The sequence below is a fragment of the Sinohyriopsis cumingii genome, chromosome 19 (assembly GCF_028554795.1).
Source record: "Sinohyriopsis cumingii isolate HCF-2022 chromosome 19, ASM2855479v2, whole genome shotgun sequence".
NCBI classification, from domain to species: Eukaryota; Metazoa; Mollusca; class Bivalvia; order Unionida; family Unionidae; genus Sinohyriopsis; species Sinohyriopsis cumingii.
Window position 1 is genome coordinate 14,794,673 of NC_142979.1, and position 25,907 is coordinate 14,820,579.

At 37.9% G+C, this 25,907-nt stretch overlaps 1 protein-coding gene across 4 annotated transcripts in view; it reads left to right on the forward strand.

The window, feature by feature from the left end:
- Positions 1-25,907, forward strand: part of LOC149775165 (sodium- and chloride-dependent GABA transporter ine-like) — a 120,315-nt gene that overhangs the window by 68,909 nt on the left and 25,499 nt on the right. For all 4 annotated transcript variants that reach the window (XM_089943429.1, XM_089943430.1, XM_089943431.1 and 1 more), the window contains exons 7-10: positions 491-594; positions 4,251-4,375; positions 6,613-6,725; positions 17,285-17,425. In XM_089943429.1, the coding sequence (XP_089799555.1) occupies positions 491-594; positions 4,251-4,375; positions 6,613-6,725; positions 17,285-17,425 (483 nt within the window). The remainder of the gene's footprint in view (positions 1-490; positions 595-4,250; positions 4,376-6,612; positions 6,726-17,284; positions 17,426-25,907) is intronic.

Genomic DNA, 25,907 nt, shown 5'->3' on the forward strand with positions numbered 1-25,907 from the left:
AAGACAATTTTCATCATCCAAAGGTAACAGACCCTCTTGCTATACATATATATATATACATACATATATTGCCAGTATACCTTGAGATATGCTTAAAGCATAACATAATTTATTGATGTAGTTTTGTAACTATTAATTTTTTTAACAGACGTGATAAAAGATAGATGTTTCTCAGTATAAAAAGGATGACATAGATGACTGGTCTGTGTAATTACTGTTGAAAAATTATTTCAAATTTGTTTTTAAATTTAAAAAATGCATTGGTTAAATGCCATCTGCTGGGCATCCTGAAGTGTTTATGATATGTATATTCATAGTACATAATTTTAAAACCATTTTCAGTCATGTACAATCACATACTGATCTTACATTGATACCAATACTTATATCCCCTGTTTGTACAAATATTTAGGAGGTATTCCAAACCCATGCATGAATTGAAAAGGCTCTGTTGCATGTAGCTATAAATAACATCTATTGTTTTATGCAGGTTTGGGTGAATGCAGCTGCGCAGAACTTCAATTCATTGGGGATAGCTTTTGGTGGAGTAATTACTTTGGCAAGCTATAACAAATCTCACAATAAGATTCTGAAGTAAGTTTTCGACAGGTCTGGTGATGTCTTTAAATTGTGTTGTCTAGAACATTTTTACGAAAAAGTAAATGTTTATTTCATCAGAGTAAAAGTGCCAATGCCAATCTAAGTAATACCATATTTATTTCCATCCAAAATTTGACAGATTTTGCATCTATGCGTTAACTTTGGGTCTGCTGGTGCATCAATTTTAACAGATTTTTGTCTGAATTTTATTGTTAAGAAGACCTGGTTTTTTTATTGTTTCTTTTTTTCTTTGTTCCCAGATAAGCATCTTGCTTTTTTCCATTCCATCCATTTATACTTCATTAAGTTGGCCTGCCAGCCCATCCCAGGAAGTTTTATTGACAGATTGTTAAAAACCACTCTGTGTTGATTGCTAAAAACAACTCAATTTTGACAAATTGTCAAAAAAACACCTCACTGTAGACAGATTGCTAAAAATCATTGTGTTGACAGATCACAAAAAACCACACATGTTGATAGATTGCTAAAATCACTCAGTGTTGACAGATTGCTAAAAATCTGTGTTGACAGATTGCTAAAAATCATTCAGTGTAGACAAAGTGCTAAAAATCACTCAGTGTTGACAGAGTGCTAAAAGCCAGCGTTGACAGATTGCTAAAAACCTCTCAGTGTTGACAGATTGCTAAAAATCATTCAGTATTGACAGAGTGCTAAAAATTACTCAGCGTTGACAGAGTGCTAAAAACCACTCAGTGTTGACAGATTGCTATAAAAAAAACAATGTTGACAGATTACTAAAAAAACACTCACTATTGACAGATTGCAAAAAAATCACTCAGTGTTGCTAGTGCTAAAAATCACTCAGTGTTGACTGCTAAAAATCACTCAATGCTGAGAGATTGCTAAGAATCACTCAATGTTGACAGTTTGGTAAAACCACCCAATGTTGACAGATTGCTAAAAATCATTATTTGTACATATATTGCTAAAAACCACTCATTACATACAGAAATTGCTCAAACAAACTCACACAATGTAAACAAATTGCAAAACATACACATTCATCGAGACAAATTAAATTTGACTGGTATGCATATGTCATGTTTTAAGGATTTTATGTGTGTTACATTTATCAGTTCTTACATAGAAATTTATATAATTTTCAAGTCTTTACATTTTATATTTATCATAATTCCAGTATTTATGAGTTGACCACATTTTCTACAATTTGATTGGATGTTAACAATCACATGATACTGATCTGGAATTGTTTACACATCGATAAATTCTGTGGACTACTTTTGGTTTCCTGTTTCCAGGTCATTTTATGTGAAGTTTTTTCTTTATCAATGCCTTACACCATAATAATAACAACAAGCCCCCACCAATTTCTGGTCAAAATTTACAAACCCCAGATTAAAATCATCCATTGTAAGGTTAAACACCATAATTGCACAGACCTTCCTGCATTCCAACACCCACCCCTTTTGCTAAAGAAGGCATAATAATAATAATAATAATAATAATAATAATGAGGACTTTGTATAGCGCCTAATCTTTAGAAGCTCTAAGTGCTTTACAGCATTAGACAACACCTAAAAACAAACACCATGAAATTAGAAAAACATTAAAAAAAACAAAACATGCTGAGAATATTTCAGGTAGGAAACATAATGGCAGGCTTTACAAGCCAGTCTTCAGAAATTATTGAATTATTGCATTTCGCTTTGACAGCTTGTTCCAGCAACTGTTCTTAATGGTCAAGGTCATTTGGCAAGCAAGGGATCTCACTGGAGACGCCTTTGCTTTTGAAAGATCAAAATGTGCAGAAATCAAGAACAACAAATGCTATAACAGTTGCATGCCATACGCAAGCGTAATGTTAAAAACAGGAATAACCTGGTTTAAATGGCATCAACCATTTTAAAAAAATTCAAACAATGATCATAACAAGCTTATTACATACTGGTATGACCCACTCTGACACTTTACCTTTTATTAATACATAAAAATCAACCGCTCTTGGCCAACAAAGATGGGACTGTATAATCTATTGCAGTGAAGAGGCTAATGAAAGAAAACTTTGAGCTACCAAAAAATGACTATCATGATGGCAGTCTTGAAAATCTTGTAGTCACTACTGTCCCTGAATGGATGGTCATGTTTACATGAGTTTCCTGAATGGATGGTCATGTTGACATGAGTTTCCTGAATGGATGGTCATGTTGATATGAGTTTCCTGAATGGATGGTCATGTTGACATGAGTTTCCTGAATGGATGGTCATGTTGACATGAGTTTCCTGAATGGATGGTCATGTTGACATGGGTTTCCTGAATGGATGGTCATGTTGACATGAGTTTCCTGAATGGATGGTCATGTTGACATGAGTTTCCTGAATGGATGGTCATGTTGACATGAGTTTCCTGAATGGATGGTCATGTTGACATGAGTTTCCTGAATGGATGGTCATGTTGACATGGATTTCCTGAATGGATGGTCATGTTGACATGAGTTTCCTGAATGGATGGTCATGTTGACATGGGTTTCTTACCAAAAAATTTCCAATGATGTCTGTTTGGTCCTAAATGAAAATGGTGTTATAATCTTACAACTAGTATGTCCACCAAAGCAGCTGATTTGAAAATCTTGTTATTATTACTAAAGAGATGGTTTCAGCACTTGGCAATTTAAAGGAATAAATAATCTTGTCTTGAATTCCTGGAAATTCTTTTAATTCAGTAGGGTGCCAGTCCCTTTGAGGGTCTCATGTTTATTCTTGACCTCTAATTAATAATTGGTGGATTGAATATTGTCCATGGATTAGTGCAAGGAAAAGCAAATGCAATAATAACTGGTAAGTATTACATAATTATAATTAGTTTTACCCCTCAATAAACAGTTTATGTCACAAGGAGAGACATAAAAGTAATTTTGAATAAGTTTCAAGTGATTATCTCCCTTAAACTTAATTTGAGAAAATGGGCATTACACACGAATCACATCTCTAGTTGTTGTTACAGTATTTCATTAATTTTGAATTGATTTAAGTTTTATATAGTATTTCAACATATTTATAGATTCCTTACTGGCCTAAATATTTGTTTCTAAGTTAACTGTTTCTTATAAACTGAATTAAGCTGAAATTGATCCAGTTTAGTAGAAAACGTTCTATGGAGGGCTTTGTACACATGACGGCAATCCACCACAAAGTAGAATAGAACATTAACTTAATCTTTAAGATATTGCTGATTAGACTTTGATCAACTTGGACACAAATCATTCTGGTTTAACTTAGGTCCTTGTCAGTATTGGGCCAGTTGTGTTGATTTGCCATCAAATATGATCCAGATTATTGGATGCTGTCAACTTGATCTGGTCTAGGAGTCAAGATCCCACTACTTAAATAATAACATCTATCAGCTGACCACTGATGAACAAAATGAATAATTAAATTTGATAGAGGTGACCTGGCATGAATTGCTTTTGATTTCGTACAAATACAGTAATGCCATCTGCCTTCAAATATAGCACAGTTACTAAAAATAGACTAACCTTTCAACTTTTTTCCCCTCAAAAGCCACTCTACAGAATTTGAGAACATTTCAGAAAGAGCGTTGTGGTTTGAAGGGCTTTCATTTGTTGGACAAAGGTTGAAGCTAATCCACAAGATTTTTCTTTTATTTTTAGAGACACCTTGACCATCGCAGTTGTTGATGCCTTCACATGTATCTTGGCAGGGCTCGCTATTTTCTCTATTCTTGGATACCTGGCACACAATCAAGGCAAAGCTGTAGATCAGGTGGTCAGTGAAGGTAGATATTCTAGTAGCTGATTGCCATGGGAACCTTTATGTTTCCTAACAATTGGTGTCCATGGTAACTTTTGTTTTGCAGCTTGATAGGAATAATTTTTAGGAAGGGTAGTTGGAAATGATTAGCTGAGAGTAATGAATACACCATCATTAACCGAAATATTCAGACACTAAAAATACTTACTCTCTGTATCTCAATAATTCATGTTCTGATTGATCTAAATTATAAATTATTCTGAATATTGTCCTGAAAAGTAACAGTAAAGCATCATAGCAAAAAGATTGTCATTGACAACAGAATGTATTACATGTATAACATTTTTATTATGATGTTCAAGTATTGGTGTGCACAGCTAGTATAATGTCCATGTAGGTATATGGGTTGTGTTATATCTTTGCTTGCCAATCAAGAACACTAGTGTGATAACGTTTCAGTATTCTTTGACAAATAAATAAGTCTGGTTACATTTGAGGTGTTTGGGTGGGTGGGTGGGTGTTGGTTGGTTGGTTGGTTGGTTGTGGGGTTTAGCATCATTTTTCAGCACAAGGTTGGCTAGACATGGCTGCCAGTATAACTGGTGGGGCAATAACTGGTGGGGCAATAACCCAGGAGAACCCCCCAGAAAAAACCCACCTTCCCACAGGAAGCAACTGGCAAGCTTTCTCATTTACACTTATTGGCCGAGTCCAAGGCTTGAATCCATGCAGACAGAGGTAAGATGGCAGTAATCAATTACAGTGAGTGCTTCAGATCACTAGGCCATTCGGGGACCCCTTTTTGTTTTTAAAAACTAGGACTGTCTCTTCATCATGTACTGCCATTGGTAGTAAGTCTCACTAGGCAGGACCCAGTTTTGACTTCGATATTGATTCGTAGCAAAAAGATTGTCATTGACAACAGAATGTATTACATGTCTATTCATATTATTTTATGTCTAAAAATCTTAAAGATATCCATATTTTCCATCAAAAATGCATCTTGACACTAAAACTCCAAATATGATGATGGTTGCCCTGAATATATCATGGAGCCAAATCACTTGGATTGGTATAAGAATTTAATTGAAGAATTTCACTTTTGGTAGTCAGATTACAGGAATGAAGAAAGAACTGACTATATCCAAAATAAGGTTGCCAGTGGGAAATATGACTAAAACTTAGATTACATGAACTTGTGTATTGGAGATGTTGACCATTTTCTTGGAGATAAATGTAAACCCAGTTTGTTTGCTGGAAAAGGGTGAAAAGAGACATTAAATCTTCATACATATTTAAACACTTTATATGATACAAGTAAATCAATGTTATTGATAATGGGAATTGATGTGTGTGAATGGTTTGTCTCCCTTTATACAGTCACTACCATGTTAAAACTCTATGGTCATAAACTAATTGACAGAGAGAAGCAAAACCAACAAATTTTGTAAAACTTAACAAATAATTTAACTATCAAGGTTATAACTGAAAATGTGAGAAAAACTTAAGTATTATGAGGTGAATCCAAAATAATCCTGAAAAAAGTTCTATTATAGTCCATAAGAATGAAAAGTTCAGTATAAATTTCAGAACTGGAAATATACTGGTCCGTCATGAATCGTGATGTCAAAAGGATATTGTCCAGAACTCCTTTGAATAATTCTCATTTGTTGTAAAATAATATTAAAGTCCAAAAAAGCACTTTCCTGTTTGACTGAACAGTCCAAACAAATGTTTTTCCTCTCAGATATTATCTAAATACAACATAAAACATGTCTGCAGACTTAATGTTACAACATGGACACTGTCTTTACTTTCTCATGGTACAGTTAAACCTGCCCATATGAAGCACTTAAAACTACCTGTATTAAGTAATTAAACTTACCTTTATTAAGCAATTAAGCCTACATATATCAAGCAATTAAAATTACCTGTCTTAAGCAATTAAATGTACCTGCATGAAGCAATTAAACATATTTGTATTAAGCAATAAACATACCTGTATTAAGCAGTTAAACCTATCTGTATGAAGTAATTTGACCTATCTGTATTATGCAATCATCTGTCTTCAGCAACCACTTTTTCAGGATCCTGTTAAGTAAATATATCACCGAACCTCTGGTAAGCTACCACCTGTTTTCATAGAACATTTTTCTTCCTTTCCAAGGGTGACAGTTTAGAGAGGTTTGACTTTACATGTCATTGTTTGTTACATGTACACCGGATGTGATTTTCTATAATTGTATTTTCTATCAATTATAGGTCCAGGTCTGGTGTTTGTAATTTACCCAGAGGCCTTTACTAGGATGCCTGTGTCTCAGCTGTTCTCCGTCCTCTTCTTTCTCATGCTTGTCTGCCTAGGTATAGACAGCGAGGTAAGGAAATTATTTGTTGAGTAATAAAAAAACTAAAAACTTTACATTCTTGAAATGATGATTTGTGGGCATCCATTTTTTACTTATATTCATGGACTGATGGGGCTGAATGAATATTGTGTTAAAAATTTGTACTTTATACCAACTGTGGAATCCTCAAAAATTGATAGCCAATGAAAAGGAAGGAATTCACAGTCATGTTATATCGAAAATGAAGCCAAAATATTGTAATGTTGATTAAAAAGAGTGTTATTTATCACTTTAAATTCATGAAAAATTCCTTCATTTCACAATTTGAATGACAACCAGTATTTTTATTTTGGGATTTGTGGAGATTTATTTAATAAATTTGCATAAGCTTTATTTACTTTACATTGAATGCACGCGTTTCTTACAACTTTTAGAACTTGTTCTCAATCACAGATAGCGGTGTCATGTAATCTTAGATATGGTGGATGATGTTGATGTTGATGTTGTGGGGTTTAACGCCATTTTTCAGCACACAATAGGTTATATATGGCAGCCAGTATTAATGGTGGAGAAGGAACCTGGGAAAACCTGGGAAAGAACCACCGACCCACGAGAAGCTACTGGCAAGCTTTCTTACATACCCACATTTGCCGAATCCAAGACTCGAACCCATGCAGACAGAGGTGAGATGGCAGTGATCTGTAACAGAGAGCGCTTTAGACCACTCAGCTACTTGGGGCCCCATTAGATATGGTGGAAAGTGAGGAATCAAGAGAAAATAACAGTTATAAAATGGACTTCCACGTATCCATGCATGCATCAGAACTGGGGATTGTGCCCAGTATCATGGAACCGCTCCAGTGGCCTAGTAGTTAGAGCACCCACCTCAGATGCGGAAGGTCATGGGTTTGATCCCCAGCCAAGTCATACCACAATGACTTACATAAATGGTACTAACAGCTGCCTCGCTTGGTGCTCAGCATTAAGAGGTTAATGTTAGGATTGGTCGACCTGGTGTCAGGATAATGTGAATGGGTGGGACATCATGCTACATGTCTGTGGCACGATGCATCAGTGCTAGACATCACTATAAACTGCCACATTGCAGACATTGTAGCGATATGACTGAAAAATTGTTAAAGCTACGTTAAAAATCCGTGTCACACATCATCGCTGCACTTCACAGGTTCCATTTAGTCTTATAATAAGACATTTTCATCAGTTCTGAAGTATCTTGCAATTTACACAGTTTTGCTGAGCCAGCAGATTTCTTATTTTTAAATACGTTACCCAATCATATTACCGTAGCAGAAATACTTCTACCTTACAAATCCAGCCCTCCCAGAAACTACTTTTAGCTAAAATAAGTTAAAAGGTTGCAGTCACTCAGAATGATCACAGTCATTGGCACAGGAATGGTGGCAAATCCCATGAATATCTCAGTTACTGCTTCTGTTTAAGCCACAATGCACTCTTGTCAAGGAAGGCCTCATGGAATCAAAAAGTTTTTGAAAGTTCTACAATTGAGGTTTGCCTCCATATCTATTGCTGAGCAGTGAGAGAAAGAGCAAAGCAAACAGCCAAAATTACTATCTCACACATCAGATACACAGTCCGGATTCTTGGATCAAACGTTCCATACCTGTCCCAACATCATGAACTGGACAATTTGCTCCCACCAGAAAATGGCCGATTTCAGTTATGACCTGACTAGACCACATACAAGGGAACATTATGGCCACACAACAAATACATTATAAGCCACCTTTTCTCCAGAATGTCTAAAAAAAATCATAGGAATCAGCATAACCCAAGTGGTGCCTCAAGACGCTCAGGTTATATAATGCCAAACTTAGTGCCTCTAATTCCAACAGATGTCAATTTTGAAACCATTGCCAATCACAGGAAGTCACATGATCAAATTTAGGGAACTCCACAAGTTTAGTGATCCACCAACCTCAACACTATTCACCAGCTAATTCTCAAGAGACATCAAACTCACAATGTGCAAGCAAACATGATGATGCTTGGTCATTGCTAGACTATACAATTATGTGGGAAGACTTGGCCTTCTGAGCTTCAATCAAAGAAGTTTTCCAGCTTTTACCGTCAGAGTTCTGCCCTCCTCCTCCTGCTTCATCAGCTACCTCAGTTAATATTATGACTAAAAAGGACGAATTCAGCGTCAAATTACTTCCTCAGCTGGCAGAGTTTCAGACATTTGGGACTGTTTACATTGTTGGCTACAAGATCCAAATATCAACTGACTATATTTCTCACAAAAGCTTCAGCCATCAAACTTTTGTTGGTGGTTCTACCCCAGTATTTTAAATGGACACCCCAGCAATCAACAATGATATCACAGCAACCACAAATTTAAAACTGGCAGAATGAGATGCACTGCTTTCTTTATGGATCAACAAAAGGCCAGCTACAATCATTATCTTCTAATCTCCTTTTTAACAGCAAGGTTGATGAAGTCCACAAACAAGCCACCATGGAGACCAATTTACTTCCCCCCACAATTGCAGCATCAGTGCAGGTGCATTCATAGAAATCGATGAAAAGAAGGCAGGGACTCGCCTTGGACACAACCCTCTGAGAAGCAGTCCTACTGAAGTTACCACCCATTGAAAACCACAGTTTTCGCAAACAAAAGTGGATAAGAGACAGAGGGAGTGATCGTTTGTGCCAGTGTTTCTCCAGGACAGACTCCATTTTTTAAAAAATGACATTATCTTCACTCTGCCCTTACCACAGGTCCCAGTAGGAGGAAGGATCCAGTTCTTTGCTTACAAATGGGAAAATATTTACCACAATGATTAATGGATTCAACAAATGGTTTCCAAGGGACTTTGCATCACTTTCAGCAGTTTCTGCTCTTTCCAGAGTCTCATCAGCTACAAAAGTCAAAAGAGAACCATTCATAGCCACCACTTTACAGCAAGAAATAAATGATGTTCTCCAGAAAAGGTGGTAAAAATCATTCAAAATATAAATTCCCCAGATTTTTATTCAGACTATTTTGGTCCCAAAGGCAAAATGGCACTCTGCACCCTGTCATCAACTTAAGCGCTCTCAATCAGTCCCTTGGTTCATGATGGAACACCATGGCATATTTTGAATGCTGTCCAAAGGAATAAGACGTTGCAATCGGTGTGGACTCGAAAGACACATATCTTGATGTACCTTTTGAAAAGGCATGCAGGAAGTTCCTTTGATTCTCCAATAAAGACGTTGCATACCAATTCAGAGTGCTCCCCTTTGGACTCAACGTCAGTCTCTGGATCTTCACTTGCCTGATGAACAGAGTAATGGCTTATGCCTGGACCATCTCTACAGCAGCAATATCAGTGTAACTGGACAACATTCTGCAAAAACATCAGTTGTGTTATATCTTAGAACACAACATGATAACCCTTGTTACACTACTTTTCAACCTGGGCTTTCTTTACCATCCCAACAATTTGTTCATGTAGGTATGGAGTTAAATACACAGGTAAGCAGAGTATGTCTCCCTCTGGAATGGACATTGAAAATCAGTACCATGATGGATTCTATATTTTTGAGGAAAACTGAATCCACTCAACTATTCATCTTTTGGCCTGCTCAATGTGACAACAGATCTCATTGTCCTAGGTCGCCGTTATATGTGCCCATTACAAATTATTCTTTTATCACATTGGTGACCAAAAGTTTGCCCACTGGACCAACATCTCGATATCTGCACAAATACGAGGTACTATTTCCGGAGCAGATGGAGCAGCCTAACTTGGCTCACAGTGTGTATACCTATGCAAGTACAACTGTCAGAAATCACTGTATGGATGAAAGTACAGAGGGCTGGGGGAGGACACACCTACTACTATCTATTTGTGAAATTTTGACTCCCCAGGAACAGCATCTGCATATCAATATATTAAAGATAAAGGCCATTTTGAAAGCCTTTCATTGGTGGCAGGAATATTTAAATGGAAAGGGTGTGCTCATTTATGTGACAACTCTGGGGTGGTGACTTATTTCAAGTGGCAAGACAGGCAGAACCAAGTACCCAGACCTTTCCACACAGTGGTGTACACAAGAACACATTATACCCATGCAGGCATTTATACCTCAAATAGCTGACTTCCTCCTCTGGCTGTTCAAAGAGAACAAGGTAGCACCAAGAACAATAAAAGGTTTCCACTCCATGATCGCTGACACCTTTCGTCATCATGGAAGAGAGGATATCAGACAGAACAAAGACTTATCCGACCCTCTCTCCAACTTTGGTTATACATGGGCAAAAACGTTATCATGGGTACTAACCTAGCTGAACAAGATGCCATTTGAATTTCTTTCAAGGACATCATTGACTCACCCTTCATATAACAACTGCTTCCTAGCTGCAGACCTGAACTACATGCAATCCGACAAGAGGGGTCAGTTTCACTCATGACTATACCAACTTCATCATTAAGAACAGGCTTCCATTTGTGGGTAATCAGACTTTTGTTATGAAATCAGTCCAGAAATCAGTCCACTCTGGACACTTCATCTCAAGGCCATCCACAGGACCCACTGCAAGCTTTGAAGTAGTACCTAAAATGGACAAATCCATTGCATCAAGGGAGATCACATCACTTCTTATGTCTCAATAAAGAACAAAAAATATATCGTCCACAGACTATTTTGTTCTGGATAAAGTGGGCTTTGTGCTCAGCATACCAAGAAATAACCCCAGTTCTAATTGATTTGTTACACATTTAGGCTCAGGAGGTTAGAGCAGTTGCCACACATAGCATTTGAGTGGAACTGTTCTCTAACTGACATAATCCAATGTCCATGCTGTGGGATGGAGATCAGAATCCACATTCTCCAGCTTTTATCGAAGGGATCTTTCATCCCAAGGAGCTCAGCTCAGTCTGGTGGGACCTATAGCTGTGGCACAGCAGGTCACCTTTCCATGTCATTCAACAGCTCAAAAAAATATGGCTTCATGACTTACACTGGATTTGCAGGAGGGAACAATTTTCTTTATTTTAAGCTTTTCTCCAACAGATTGCGTCTTTTCCAGTTAGGTTTTCTAGAAGCTCTCTCTCATGCCTTAGGGGACTGGAGATGGCCTCTCTGGGTAAGGGCATGTGTCTCCCTCCACTTCTTACCTAATCTTCTAAAGTGTTATGACTGGATAACATATTTGAAGTAGAAACTAATTTGTTTCTAGTAAACGTTTCTTTGATAATACTTACCCAATCATAATACACCATCGCAGCCTCCCTCCAGTTACATCCATGTAGATATCATGTCTTATGCTCAGTTAGAAACTGAGATATTCATGGGATTTGCCACCAATCCTTGTGCCAAGGGGAGATCACTCTTACTGTCACCTAGGTGGGTAGATAACTTTTAGCTTTTTAAGCTACAAGCGTTTTATGGGGGTGGATTATATTTGTGAGGTAGTAGTAGTTCTCCTAAGGTATTATGATTTGGTATTATCAAAAAGAAACATTTTACTAGAAAAAGTTGGTTTGTCACTTTTCAATGTTATTACTTATGAATAACGGAAATGTTTAACTGTGAAGTAGTATAGGGCTTCACACTTGGATATAGGAACCCTAAAATAATCCCTTTCTCCATGCACAGTTTTGCAAGCCATATACATCAAAGGATGCCATTTCCTTATTAAATGTTGATGTGCCTTTTCAGATACAATTCTGATTGAGTTATTTCCCATTTCCATCATTATTGTACTGCTAATCATTGTAACCAGCATAGTTCAGATAAACACCGTTCAATGTACTCTGATACAATTTGATCTGTACACTGTTCCCATTGCCCATTATGTGACCTTTTATGGTCTCATCTCATCAATTCCATTTTAGATAGAGTTGTGGCCCTTAACAGTTGACGTCATATCTTCATGTGGGATATTGCTTCCAACCAGCATAGCTCTTTATCCCTTACACAAGCTGGTTTGCCTTCTGGTAGGTGAATTGCTTGTTACATTTAGATGTGCCCTGTAGAGGTTTTATTGTTTTATTCTTCACTTTGGAAGGAGTTATTGCCCTTTTTAGTTCAGGAACGATTCTGCATATTCTGATGCAATTTGGTGTGTACAGTGTTGCATTGACCTTTAATGGGTTTTGTCTTATCATCTCCATTTTGGACAGAGTTATGGCCCTTGACAATTAACTTAATGTCTTCACATAGGATGCTGCTTGTAACAACATAGCTCAAGATCCAGTCAACATCTTCTGATGCAGTTTGATAGGAATATTTTCTCATGAATTTGCAGTACCTTATTTGGGGTTGGTATCATGTCTCATGAATATGCATGTACCTTATATGGGGTTAGTATCATGTCTCATGGACTTAAATGTACCTTATATGGTGTTAGTATCATGTCTCATGGACTTAAACATACCTTATATGTGGTTAGTATCATGTCTCATGGACTTAACTGTACCTTATATTGGGTTGGTATCATGTCTCATGGACATGCATGTACCTTATATGGGTTTAGTATCATTTCTCAGGGACTTAAATGTACCTTATATGGGGTTAGTATCATGTCTCATGGACTTAAATGTACCTTATATGGGGTTAGTATCATATCTCATGGACTTAAATGTACCTTTTATTGGGATGGTATCATGTCTTATGGACATGCATGTACCTTATATGGGTTTAGTATCATTTCTCAGGGACTTAAATGTACCTTATATGGGGTTAGTATCATGTCTCATGGACTTAAATGTACCTGATATGGGGTTAGTATCATGTCTCATGGACTTAAATGTAAATTATAAGGAGTTAGTATAATGTATCAGGGACTTATATGTACCTTATATTGGGTTAGTATCATGTCTCATGGACTTAAATGTACCTTATATAGGGTTGGCATTGTTTCAGAAAAGTTCAAAAATTAAATTATGTTATATTTTATCTAACCTGCTTTTACATGAACAGTATACATCTCAACTTTTCCTTGGTTGATTGGCAGATGGTGGGGAAGTTGGTTCTTCTTCACAGATGACCAGCATCTCACTTCTACAAGAATCTTATTTTCTTACTCCAAAATTCATGTATATATCATTTTGTAAAGCAGTTCAAACCTGTCTCTAAAGCTTTACTGGAAAGTTTAACTTGATCAGGTAAGTGTTTAGTTGAAGTGTTTTTGGCATGATGCCAGTATTCTCTGATGATTCAGCCATTCTAATGGGAAGCTTTGAGTGTCTAGTAACAGTCTCTAAGATGGTTACTCCATCAAGTCATTCCCCTGCCACTCTCGCGGAGGTGGAATTGCTGTCATCACAAAGAACTCCATGATCAAATGTCTTAACCACTCCACAACATTCAATTTCGACCACACATGGTTTGAACTAGTCCAAACCACACTCACATTGGAGCAAAGGTCAGTCCATTTTTTCTGCTATACCGCCCTCCTCCTAGTAGAAAAAACAAGCTGACTGAATCTCTCTTTTTGGAGCAGTTTCTGAATCTCCTGGAGTATGGAAATTCAATAGGTGGCAACCTGATTATTCTTGGAGATTTCAGCTTTCACTTTGACTGTCCTGGAAACCCAAACACATAAAAACTCCCAGATTCCATCAATGTTTTCAACCTCAAACAGTCAGTTAACCAACCCACCCATAAACATGGTCACATTTTAGACTGGATTATTCACAGACCTAATGATAACATTCTACGGTCCTCCCTGGAATCCCATGAACTTGCATCAGATCACCTCTGCATTATATGCCATCTTGACATATCAGTCCCTAACCCTCCACCTTTATCTGCTACTAAGAGAAACCTCCGTATGATAAATAGAACCAAACTAATGCATGACATCCAAGCAAACCTAACAACTTGCTTACCTCCTACAGCAGAACAACTCGATAACTGCCTGCGTTCATTGCTCAACAAACATTCCCCAGTTTCCAAGTGCGGAGTATCAGTTCATAAGTGTTCTCCATGGTATGGCAGTGTTAGGGACCAGCTTCGCACAGCTAAAAGAGACCACTGTAAAGCTGAGAGGCTTTCGCTTTCCACCAGACTCACTATTCATAAGCAAATCTATGAAGCCGCTAAGAAGAATGTCACAAATATAGTCCATGCAGCGAAATCAGCCCAGTACACTACTAAGAACATGAAAAGTTCCAGCTGCAAAGAGCTCTTCGAGGTTACTAACAAGCTAATGTCAAGGAACAAATCTACACCACTTCCAACTACCTTCTCTCCAGTTGACTTTCTGGACATGTTTGCAAATTTCTTCTGTGACAATGTACAAACCATTAGAGATAAGCTTGATACTACAATTTCAACTGACTCGTCGTCACCATACAGTTGGGATACAGAATTTGAGCGGCAACCATTAGCAGTATTTGATGTCTCTATGGATTTCGTACGTACAATCGTGATGAAGAGTGCACCAAAGTCATGTGAACTTGATCCAATTCCAACATCACTGCTGCTTGAGTGCTTAAATCCAGTATTGCATTCAATGACTGATGTTATTAATACCTCTCTTTCATCTGGGGTATTCCCATCATTTTTCAAAACTGCCATTGTAAAGTCTCTGCTGAAGAAACCAACACTAGACCATAATGATTCATATAAAAAATCTTAGAAAAGTTTGTTCTATCCCAGCTTGTATCTCATCTGAATTCAAACAGTCTTTTTAGCAATGTACAATCTGCATATCGCCCTTGCCACAGTACTGAAACTACTCTTCTGAAAGTAGTTAATGACATTCTCTCTGCTTTGGATAGCGGAAAGATTATAGTCCTCGCCCTGCTTGATTTGTCTGCAGCATTTGACACAATAGACCATGATATATTACTTCACCATTGCCAGCATGTATTTGGCATTCATGATACAGCCTTACTGTGGTTCAAGTCCTACTTGGTCAACAGGACACAAATCGTATCTGCAAATGGAATACACTCCAGCCCAGTTGATCTATGTTGTGGTGTTCCAGAGGGGTCTGTTCTTGGACCTGTTCTCTTCATTCTATAAACTCAGCCACTCTTATGTGTCCTACATAGATCATCATCCAGTGTCTCATCAATTGTATGCTGATGACACCCAAATATACAAATCTAGCCACCCAACTGAAGTTGATGCTACCATCCAAGTTGTAGAGAGGTGTATTTCTGATGTGAAATCATGGATGACATGTAACAAGCTGCAGATGAATGATGATAAAACTGAGTCCATTCTGATCACAACACAAAGACTTTCTCAGTCACATCCTTTACCTCAAACAATAAATATCAGCAACACCAACGTTAAATTCACACAATCAGTACGAAACCTAGGTGTTACTCTGGACAGTACTCTCACATTGCACCAACATGTCATGAACATATGCAAGGCTGCATATCTTGAGCTGAGATGCATCAGCTCCATTCACAAATATCTTTCAGTTGATGCCACTAAAACACTTGTATGTTCATTAGTACTTTCAAGACTGGACTATTGTAACTCAATTCTGTCTGGTTCATCTCAATATCTACTCCAGAAACTTCAAAAAGTTCAAAACACAGCTGCTCAGATCATACTTAGAGTACCACGATCAGAGCACACCACCTCGCTGCTCTGTACCCTACACTGGCTATCCATTCGATCCAGAATCAAACACAAAATTTGTTCTCTGTGCTATGTTTCAATGTCGGACTCTAGTCCAACATACCTATCTGACTTCACCCATGTGTACACACCAGCAAGATACTTACACTCCTCTTCTGACAATCGTATACTCATTATTCCCACTATTAAAACAAAGTCATATGGACAGTGTTCTTTTGTATACCAGGGCCCAGAACGTGGAATGAATTGCCCACTGAACTTAGAAACAAAGACACAGTGATCCCATTCAAGAGTGCTCTCAAAACTCACTTATTTCGACTGCAAGAACAAACTTAAAGACCTAATAATGTTTCCTAACTTAAATATTCTCAGCATGTTTTTTATGTTTTCTAATTTCATGGTGTTTGTTTTTGTAATCATATCATTATATATGTTTTTTATGTTATAAGTGTTGTCTAATGTTGTAAAGTGCTTAGAGCTTCTAAAGATTAGGCGCTATACAAAGTCCTCATTATTATTATTATTACTATTATTATTATATAATCATTTTGGATCTATGCAGTGCCATCATTTCATGACATTTATGGCCCTGTCATCATTCTGACATGCAACTTTAATTTATTATGAATGAGTTTAATTTCAGATGTTCAGATATGGTTTCAATGCTCAGCATTTTAAAAAAAGAAATGGTTTTGTCCTGAATTCATTTTATCCAGTACAGCATCATTATGTTTTGAGGGACTTGTTTGATGTGATAATGAGTGATCCTTTACTCAAAACCAGCAAAGGGACCCTTATTAGTGAGAGAGTTGAATTTTGTCATAGTATTTCACCACAGTTTATGTTCCCATTGTATGTGCACTAGTCTATAGCAGTCCAGCATGAAGTATTTCAGGCAAAATTTTACTCAACAGGTAAGGTAATAGTGAATTTTGTCACATTGTAGAAAACCATGAAAAATCATACAAAAATAAATCGGTAGTGTTTATAATTAAATCAGCTTCTCTTTTCAGTTTGCCTCAGTGGAGGTAATAGTGACAACAATCCAGGATCACTTCCATGTGCAAGTTAAAAAATACCTGAAGCGAAAGGAGGTTCTTGTGATACTGGTGTGCCTTGTGTCATACCTTTGTGGTCTTCCTAATGTAACACAGGTATTTTGAAACTTTATTCTCTTTTCACAAAGGAGCTTGGAAGGGTATATAGCATTGTGCCAGTACATGTGTTCATTTGTACATTACGTCCTCAGTATCTCAGACCTATTTAATGCCAGTGAATCTGACCAGATTAGTGTTGTGTTAATGGACCCAAAGTGAATGTACATTTTGCCAGTGAGTTTTGCCTAATTAATGTTCAAATTCATGGCCTGCAATGTGAAAGTACATAGTCCCAAATCTGCCAGTTTTGTTTTTTTTTGATTTTAATGACACATTTAACACATTATTGGCTATATCATGCTGATAAAATGGGAGGAGCTAAATGCCTTTCTCAAGAACATCCCAAGGCAGCTGATTAAGCTTGCCCTGAGAGGATATCAAACCTGTAACCCTTGGATTACAAGTCCGTCACTTGAAATGTTTAGTTACCATAGCACAACCCTCCATCTTTCTGCCTATGAATGATACCAGATTATTGTCCAGGTTAGGTTGTTTCACTGTACACATTGTCTGGTAAATTGAAAGTGGAAGAAATTTTATTATGCATAATTTTATTTATCTGTGACCCATGGAAAAATAATTTCACAATTATGTTAATTGCTCTTCCTCAGTAATGCAGCAGGTCCATAAATATTGATGCAGTTGTGTGAAAGTGGGGATGGAGAATAATTTTCAATAACACTAACCTTTTGTGCTGTGGAGACCACGCTAGTTACTTTTATCGATACTCAAGAATTATACTAAGAATACTTTGAAACTGAACTTAAAGATAAAATATAAACACGAGTTTTAATTGCTTTTTACTTTTAATCTTGCCACCAGTCTGTTATACTAACATTTTCATTGATTAATATTTCATTTTATATTGTGTTATTTAATGAGAAAATATTTTTGTTAAAGAAAATTATACAAAATATATGATCTCTGGTTAAAGTTTGCAGTGTAATAATGCTCCAGCATTATAAGCATGGTTGTGAGGTATTGAAGCAAAACCGATGAAATAGCGTAATAGGTTATGTATATAGGAACTTGACTATCGCCAGGTGTAGCGTAGTGGGTTATGTATATAGGAACTTGACTATCGCCAGGTGTAGCGTAGTGGGTTATGTATATAGGAACTTGACTATCGCCAGGTGTAGCCTAGTGGGTTATGTATATAGGAACTTGACTATCGCCAGGTGTAGCGTGGTAGGTTATGTATATAGGAACTTGACTATCGCCAGGTGTAGCGTAGTAGGTTATGTATATAGGAACTTGACTATCGCCAGGTGTAGCGTAGTGGGTTATGTATATAGGAACTTGACTATCGCCAGATGTAGCGTAGTAGGTTATGTATATAGGAACTTGACTATCGCCAGGTGTAGCCTAGTGGGTTATGTATATAGGAACTTGACTATCGCCAGGTGTAGCCTAGTGGGTTATGTATATAGGAACTTGACTATCGCCAGGTGTAGCGTAGTAGGTTATGTATATAGGAACTTGACTATCGCCAGGTGTAGCCTAGTGGGTTATGTATATAGGAACTTGACTATCGCCAGGTGTAGCGTAGTAGGTTATGTATATAGGAACTTGACTATCGCCAGGTGTAGCCTAGTGGGTTATGTATATAGGAACTTGACTATCGCCAGGTGTAGCCTAGTGGGTTATGTATATAGGAACTTGACTATCGCCAGGTGTAGCGTAGTAGGTTATGTATATAGGAACTTGACTATCGCCAGGTGTAGCCTAGTGGGTTATGTATATAGGAACTTGACTATCGCCAGGTGTAGCCTAGTGGGTTATGTATATAGGAACTTGACTATCGCCAGGTGTAGCTTGGTAGGTTATGTATATAGGAACTTGACTATCGCCAGGTGTAGCGTAGTGGGTTATGTATATAGGAACTTGACTATCGCCAGGTGTAGCGTAGTAGGTTATGTATATAGGAACTTGACTATCGCCAGGTGTAGCGTAGTAGGTTATGTATATAGGAACTTGACTATCGCCAGGTGTAGCCTAGTGGGTTATGTATATAGGAACTTGACTATCGCCAGGTGTAGCCTAGTGGGTTATGTATATAGGAACTTGACTATCGCCAGGTGTAGCGTAGTAGGTTATGTATATAGGAACTTGACTATCGCCAGGTGTAGCGTGGTAGGTTATGTATATAGGAACTTGACTATCGCCAGGTGTAGCTTAGTAGGTTATGTATATAGGAACTTGACTATCGCCAGGTGTAGCCTAGTGGGTTATGTATATAGGAACTTGACTATCGCCAGGTGTAGCCTAGTGGGTTATGTATATAGGAACTTGACTATCGCCAGGTGTAGCGTAGTAGGTTATGTATATAGGAACTTGACTATCGCCAGGTGTAGCCTAGTGGGTTATGTATATAGGAACTTGACTATCGCCAGGTGTAGCGTAGTAGGTTATGTATATAGGAACTTGACTATCGCCAGGTGTAGCTTGGTAGGTTATGTATATAGGAACTTGACTATCGCCAGGTGTAGCGTAGTGGGTTATGTATATAGGAACTTGACTATCGCCAGGTGTAGCGTAGTAGGTTATGTATATAGGAACTTGACTATCGCCAGGTGTAGCGTAGTAGGTTATGTATATAGGAACTTGACTATCGCCAGGTGTAGCCTAGTGGGTTATGTATATAGGAACTTGACTATCGCCAGGTGTAGCGTAGTAGGTTATGTATATAGGAACTTGACTATTGCCAGGTGTAGCTTGGTAGGTTATGTATATAGGAACTTGACTATCGCCAGGTGTAGCGTAGTGGGTTATGTATATAGGAACTTGACTATCGCCAGGTGTAGCGTAGTAGGTTATGTATATAGGAACTTGACTATCACCAGGTGTAACATAGTAGGTTATGTATATAGGAACTTGACTATCGCCAGGTGTAGCGTAGTAGGTTATGTATATAGGAACTTGACTATCGCCAGGTGTAGCTTGGTAGGTTATGTATATAGGAACTTGACTATCGCCAGGTGTAGCCTAGTGGGTTATGTATATAGGAACTTGACTATCGCCAGGTGTAGCGTAGTAGGTTATGTATATAGGAACTTGACTATCGCCAGGTGTAGCTTGGTAGGTTATGTATATAGGAACTTGACTATCGCCAGGTGTAGCGTAGTAGGTTATGTATATAGGAACTTGACTATCGCCAGGTGTAGCGTAGTAGGTTATGTATATAGGAACTTGACTATCGCCAGGTGTGGCCTAGTGGGTTATGTATATAGGAACTTGACTATCGCCAGGTGTAGCGTAGTAGGTTATGTATATAGGAACTTGACTATCGCCAGGTGTAGCGTAATAGGTTATGTATGTAGGAACTTGACTATCGCCAGGTGTAGCGTAATAGGTTATGTATGTAGGAACTTGACTATCGCCAGGTGTAGCGTAGTAGGTTATGTATATAGGAACTTGACTATCGCCAGGTGTAGCGTAGTAGGTTATGTATATAGGAACTTGACTATCGCCAGGTGTAGCGTAGTAGGTTATGTATATAGGAACTTGACTATCGCCAGGTGTAGCGTAGTAGGTTATGTATATAGGAACTTGACTATCGCCAGGTGTAACATAGTAGGTTATGTATATAGGAACTTGACTATCGCCAGGTGTAGCGTAATAGGTTATGTATGTAGGAACTTGACTATCGCCAGGTGTAGCGTAATAGGTTATGTATGTAGGAACTTGACTATCGCCAGGTGTAGCGTGGTAGGTTATGTATGTAGGAACTTGACTATCGCCAGGTGTAGCGTAATAGGTTATGTATGTAGGAACTTGACTATCGCCAGGTGTAGCGTAATAGGTTATGTATGTAGGAACTTGACTATCGCCAGGTGTAGCGTAGTAGGTTATGTATATAGGAACTTGACTATCGCCAGGTGTAGCGTAGTAGGTTATGTATATAGGAACTTGACTATCGCCAGGTGTAGCGTAGTGGGTTATGTATATAGGAACTTGACTATCGCCAGGTGTAGCGTAGTGGGTTATGTATATAGGAACTTGACTATCGCCAGGTGTAGCGTAGTAGGTTATTTATATAGGAACTTGACTATCGCCAGGTGTAGCGTAGTGGGTTATGTATATAGGAACTTGACTATCGCCAGGTGTAGCGTAGTGGGTTATGTATATAGGAACTTGACTATCGCCAGGTGTAGCGTAGTGGGTTATGTATATAGGAACTTGACTATCGCCAGGTGTAGCGTAGTAGGTTATGTATATAGGAACTTGACTATCGCCAGGTGTAGCATAGTAGGTTATGTATATAGGAACTTGACTATCGCCAGGTGTAACATAGTAGGTTATGTATATAGGAACTTGACTATCGCCAGGTGTAGCATAGTAGGTTATGTATATAGGAACTTGACTATCGCCAGGTGTAACATAGTAGGTTATGTATATAGGAACTTGACTATCGCCAGGTGTAGCATAGTAGGTTATGTATATAGGAACTTGACTATCGCCAGGTGTAGCATAGTAGGTTATGTATATAGGAACTTGACTATCGCCAGGTGTAGCGTAGTAGGTTATGTATATAGGAACTTGACTATCACCAGGTGTAGCGTAGTAGGTTATGTATATAGGAACTTGACTATCACCAGGTGTAGCGTAGTAGGTTATGTATATAGGAACTTGACTATCGCCAGGTGTAGCGTAGTAGGTTATGTATATAGGAACTTGACTATCGCCAGGTGTAGCGTAGTAGGTTATGTATATAGGAACTTGTCTATCGCCAGGTGTAGCGTAGTAGGTTATGTATATAGGAACTTGACTATCGCCAGGTGTAGCGTAGTAGGTTATGTATATAGGAACTTGACTATCGCCAGGTGTAGCGTAGTAGGTTATGTATATAGGAACTTGTCTATCGCCAGGTGTAGCGTAGTAGGTTATGTATATAGGAACTTGACTATCGCCAGGTGTAGCGTAGTGAGTTATGTATATAGGAACTTGACTATCGCCAGGTGTAGCGTAGTAGGTTATGTATATAGGAACTTGACTATCGCCAGGTGTAGCGTAGTAGGTTATGTATATAGGAACTTGACTATCGCCAGGTGTAGCATAGTAGGTTATGTATATAGGAACTTGACTATCGCCAGGTGTAACATAGTAGGTTATGTATATAGGAACTTGACTATCGCCAGGTGTAGCGTGGTAGGTTATGTATATAGGAACTTGACTATCGCCAGGTGTAGCATAGTAGGTTATGTATATAGGAACTTGACTATCGCCAGGTGTAACATAGTAGGTTATGTATATAGGAACTTGACTATCGCCAGGTGTAGCATAGTAGGTTATGTATATAGGAACTTGACTATCGCCAGGTGTAGCGTAATAGGTTATGTATATAGGAACTTGACTATCGCCAGGTGTAGCTTGGTAGGTTATGTATATAGGAACTTGACTATCGCCAGGTGTAGCGTAGTAGGTTATGTATATAGGAACTTGACTATCGCCAGGTGTAGCGTAGTAGGTTATGTATATAGGAACTTGACTATCGCCAGGTGTAGCGTGGTAGGTTATGTATATAGGAACTTGACTATCGCCAGGTGTAGCATAGTAGGTTATGTATATAGGAACTTGACTATCGCCAGGTGTAGCGTAGTGGGTTATGTATATAGGAACTTGACTATCGCCAGGTGTAGCGTAGTAGGTTATGTATATAGGAACTTGACTATCGCCAGGTGTAGCATGGTAGGTTATGTATATAGGAACTTGACTATCGCCAGGTGTAGCGTAGTGGGTTATGTATATAGGAACTTGACTATCGCCAGGTGTAGCGTAGTAGGTTATGTATATAGGAACTTGACTATCGCCAGGTGTAGCGTAGTGGGTTATGTATATAGGAACTTGACTATCGCCAGGTGTAGCATAGTAGGTTATGTATATAGGAACTTGACTATCGCCAGGTGTAGCGTAGTAGGTTATGTATATAGGAACTTGACTATCGCCAGGTGTAGCATAGTAGGTTATGTATATAGGAACTTGACTATCGCCAGGTGTAGCGTGGTAGGTTATGTATATAGGAACTTGACTATCGCCAGGTGTAGCGTAGTAGGTTATGTATATAGGAACTTGACTATCGCCAGGTGTAGCGTAGTGGGTTATGTATATAGGAACTTGACTATCGCCAGGTGTAACATAGTAGGTTATGTATATAGGAACTTGACTATCGCCAGGTGTAGCGTAGTAGGTTATGTATATAGGAACTTGACTATCGCCAGGTGTAGCGTAGTAGGTTATGCAAGGTGAAGTTATAGCATGCATCTGCATCTATCATCTGTCAACAGTTGCTATTTCATTTCAAATCACACTGGACCAAGTTCAGAGAGTACAAATGATGCTGATCAGCCTTCAGCTATGGCTGCCATTACTAAAAATAGAAAAACCTACCAATATTTCCTTCTCAGTAACTACTCATCAGAACTTGTATAAATATGACAAAAGCATCCTGGCATAGAAGAGTTTTATAAATTATGACGATCTGCCATTAAATGCCACCATTTCTAAACAACCTTTAAATGACTTATTGAAAAAACACTGGACAGAATTTTGAGAATATGTGACAGAAATCATTCTGGATTCAGGTTTTACAATCTGATGATGGTCTGCCATCAAATTTATCCACTATTGTTATTACGAGAAAAACCTTTAAATGACTTTTCAAAATCTGCTCAATAGATTTAAACTAATTTTGACACAAAGCATGTAGATGTGAAGGATTTTCACATTTGTTCAGATGATGCCAATCTTTCATCAGATGTCATGCCAATCTTTCATCAGATGTCATGCCAATCTGTCATCAGATGTCATGCCAGTCTGTCATCAGATGCCACGCCAATCTGTCATCAGGTATCATGCTGATCTGTCATCAGATCTCTCCATTGTTATTATAAAAAAAGAAAAACCTCTAAATAACCATCTAAAAACTTGCTCAGTAGAATTTGACAAATTTTTACTGCATCTAGACATGAAAAGTTTTTGAATTTTGTTCAGTCAATTTGCCATCAAGTATGGCTAGTGGTACATAAATGGAGAAACCTTCAATGATTTCTTCATAAGAAAATGATCAACAGAATTTGACCAAGTTTGATAGATAAGCATCCTGGCATGAAGGTCTTTCAGGTTTTTACAAAAGATGTCAATTTTCCATAAAATTTGATTGCTATTATTAAAATAGGAAAACATTTATATGACTTCTTGAAAACCTCTCAACAGAATTTCACTAGTTCAGACAGACATATTCTTACATTAAAGCTTTCACGTTTATAGAAATGATTCTCAATAAAATGTGACTGCTATTAAAAATTGAATGACTTTTATGTCTCCACAGAATTTGTCCAAGTTTGACATAAGGTATCAGAACATGCTCAATTGATGCTGACCCACCGTCAATTCTAACTGATGTAACTCAAAAATAGAAACAAACCTTTAACAACAACTTCTCAGAAAGCGTTTCAATGTATGACAGGAAGCTTCTTTCACGGTCATTTTATGACAGGAAGCTTCTTTCATCGTCATTTTATGATGGGAAGCTTGACAACCTTTCAAATTTTTGTTGATCCATATTAAATATATTGCCATATTTACAGAAAAAAGAAAAACATTTAAACAGACTTTTCCACAAAATAATTTCTAAATAGAATTCAACCAACCATAAAAGAAGGCATTCTGGCCTAAAGGCTTTTCAATATTGGACATATGGTACTGATGTGCTGTTGATTATGGTGACAATGCAAAGTAACATTCAACAACATTAGAAGAAATTACTAAAGAAATCATCCCACTCACCTGAACTTTTGGCATTGGACCTACTACGGCCTCTCAGTTTTTCTTGTTTAGTGAATCTGCTTGTTTGATATGCCAGCAATCTGTGATTTAGATTTTTAACGTTTCTTTTAACATTTTTCCAGTCATATCGCTACAATGTCTGCAGTGTGGCAGTTTAAAGTGATGTCTTGCACTGGGGCATCATGCTGCAGACATGTAGCATGATGTCCCACCCAGTCACATTATCCTGACACGAGGCTGACCAGTCCTAACACTAACCTCTTAATGCTGAGCTCCTAGCGAGGCAGCTGTTAGTATCATTTTTATAAGTGTTTGGTATGACTTGGCCTGGGTTTGAACCCACGACCTCCCGCATCCAGGGCAGATGCTCTAACCACTATGCCACCGGAGCAGTCCTGCCAACAATGATTCGAAAATATAAACTGATGAAAAAGGAAGGAATTATCTAAAGTGATTCAGTCAAGATATGTTTTGATGCCCCACCATCTATCAGCCAGTACACTGTGTTACACCAGGGTCAAATTTATTTGTTTACTTGGTTTTCAGACACTGTTTTCTTGAATCTTTCTTCCAGGAATACATTTCTACTTTTTGCTATTATATGTACAGCTGCTTGAAATCTGTCTAGAAAGGATATGTACTAGAGACATCAAAATGAATATAGATCTGAAAGGAAACTAGCTATTTATTTAAA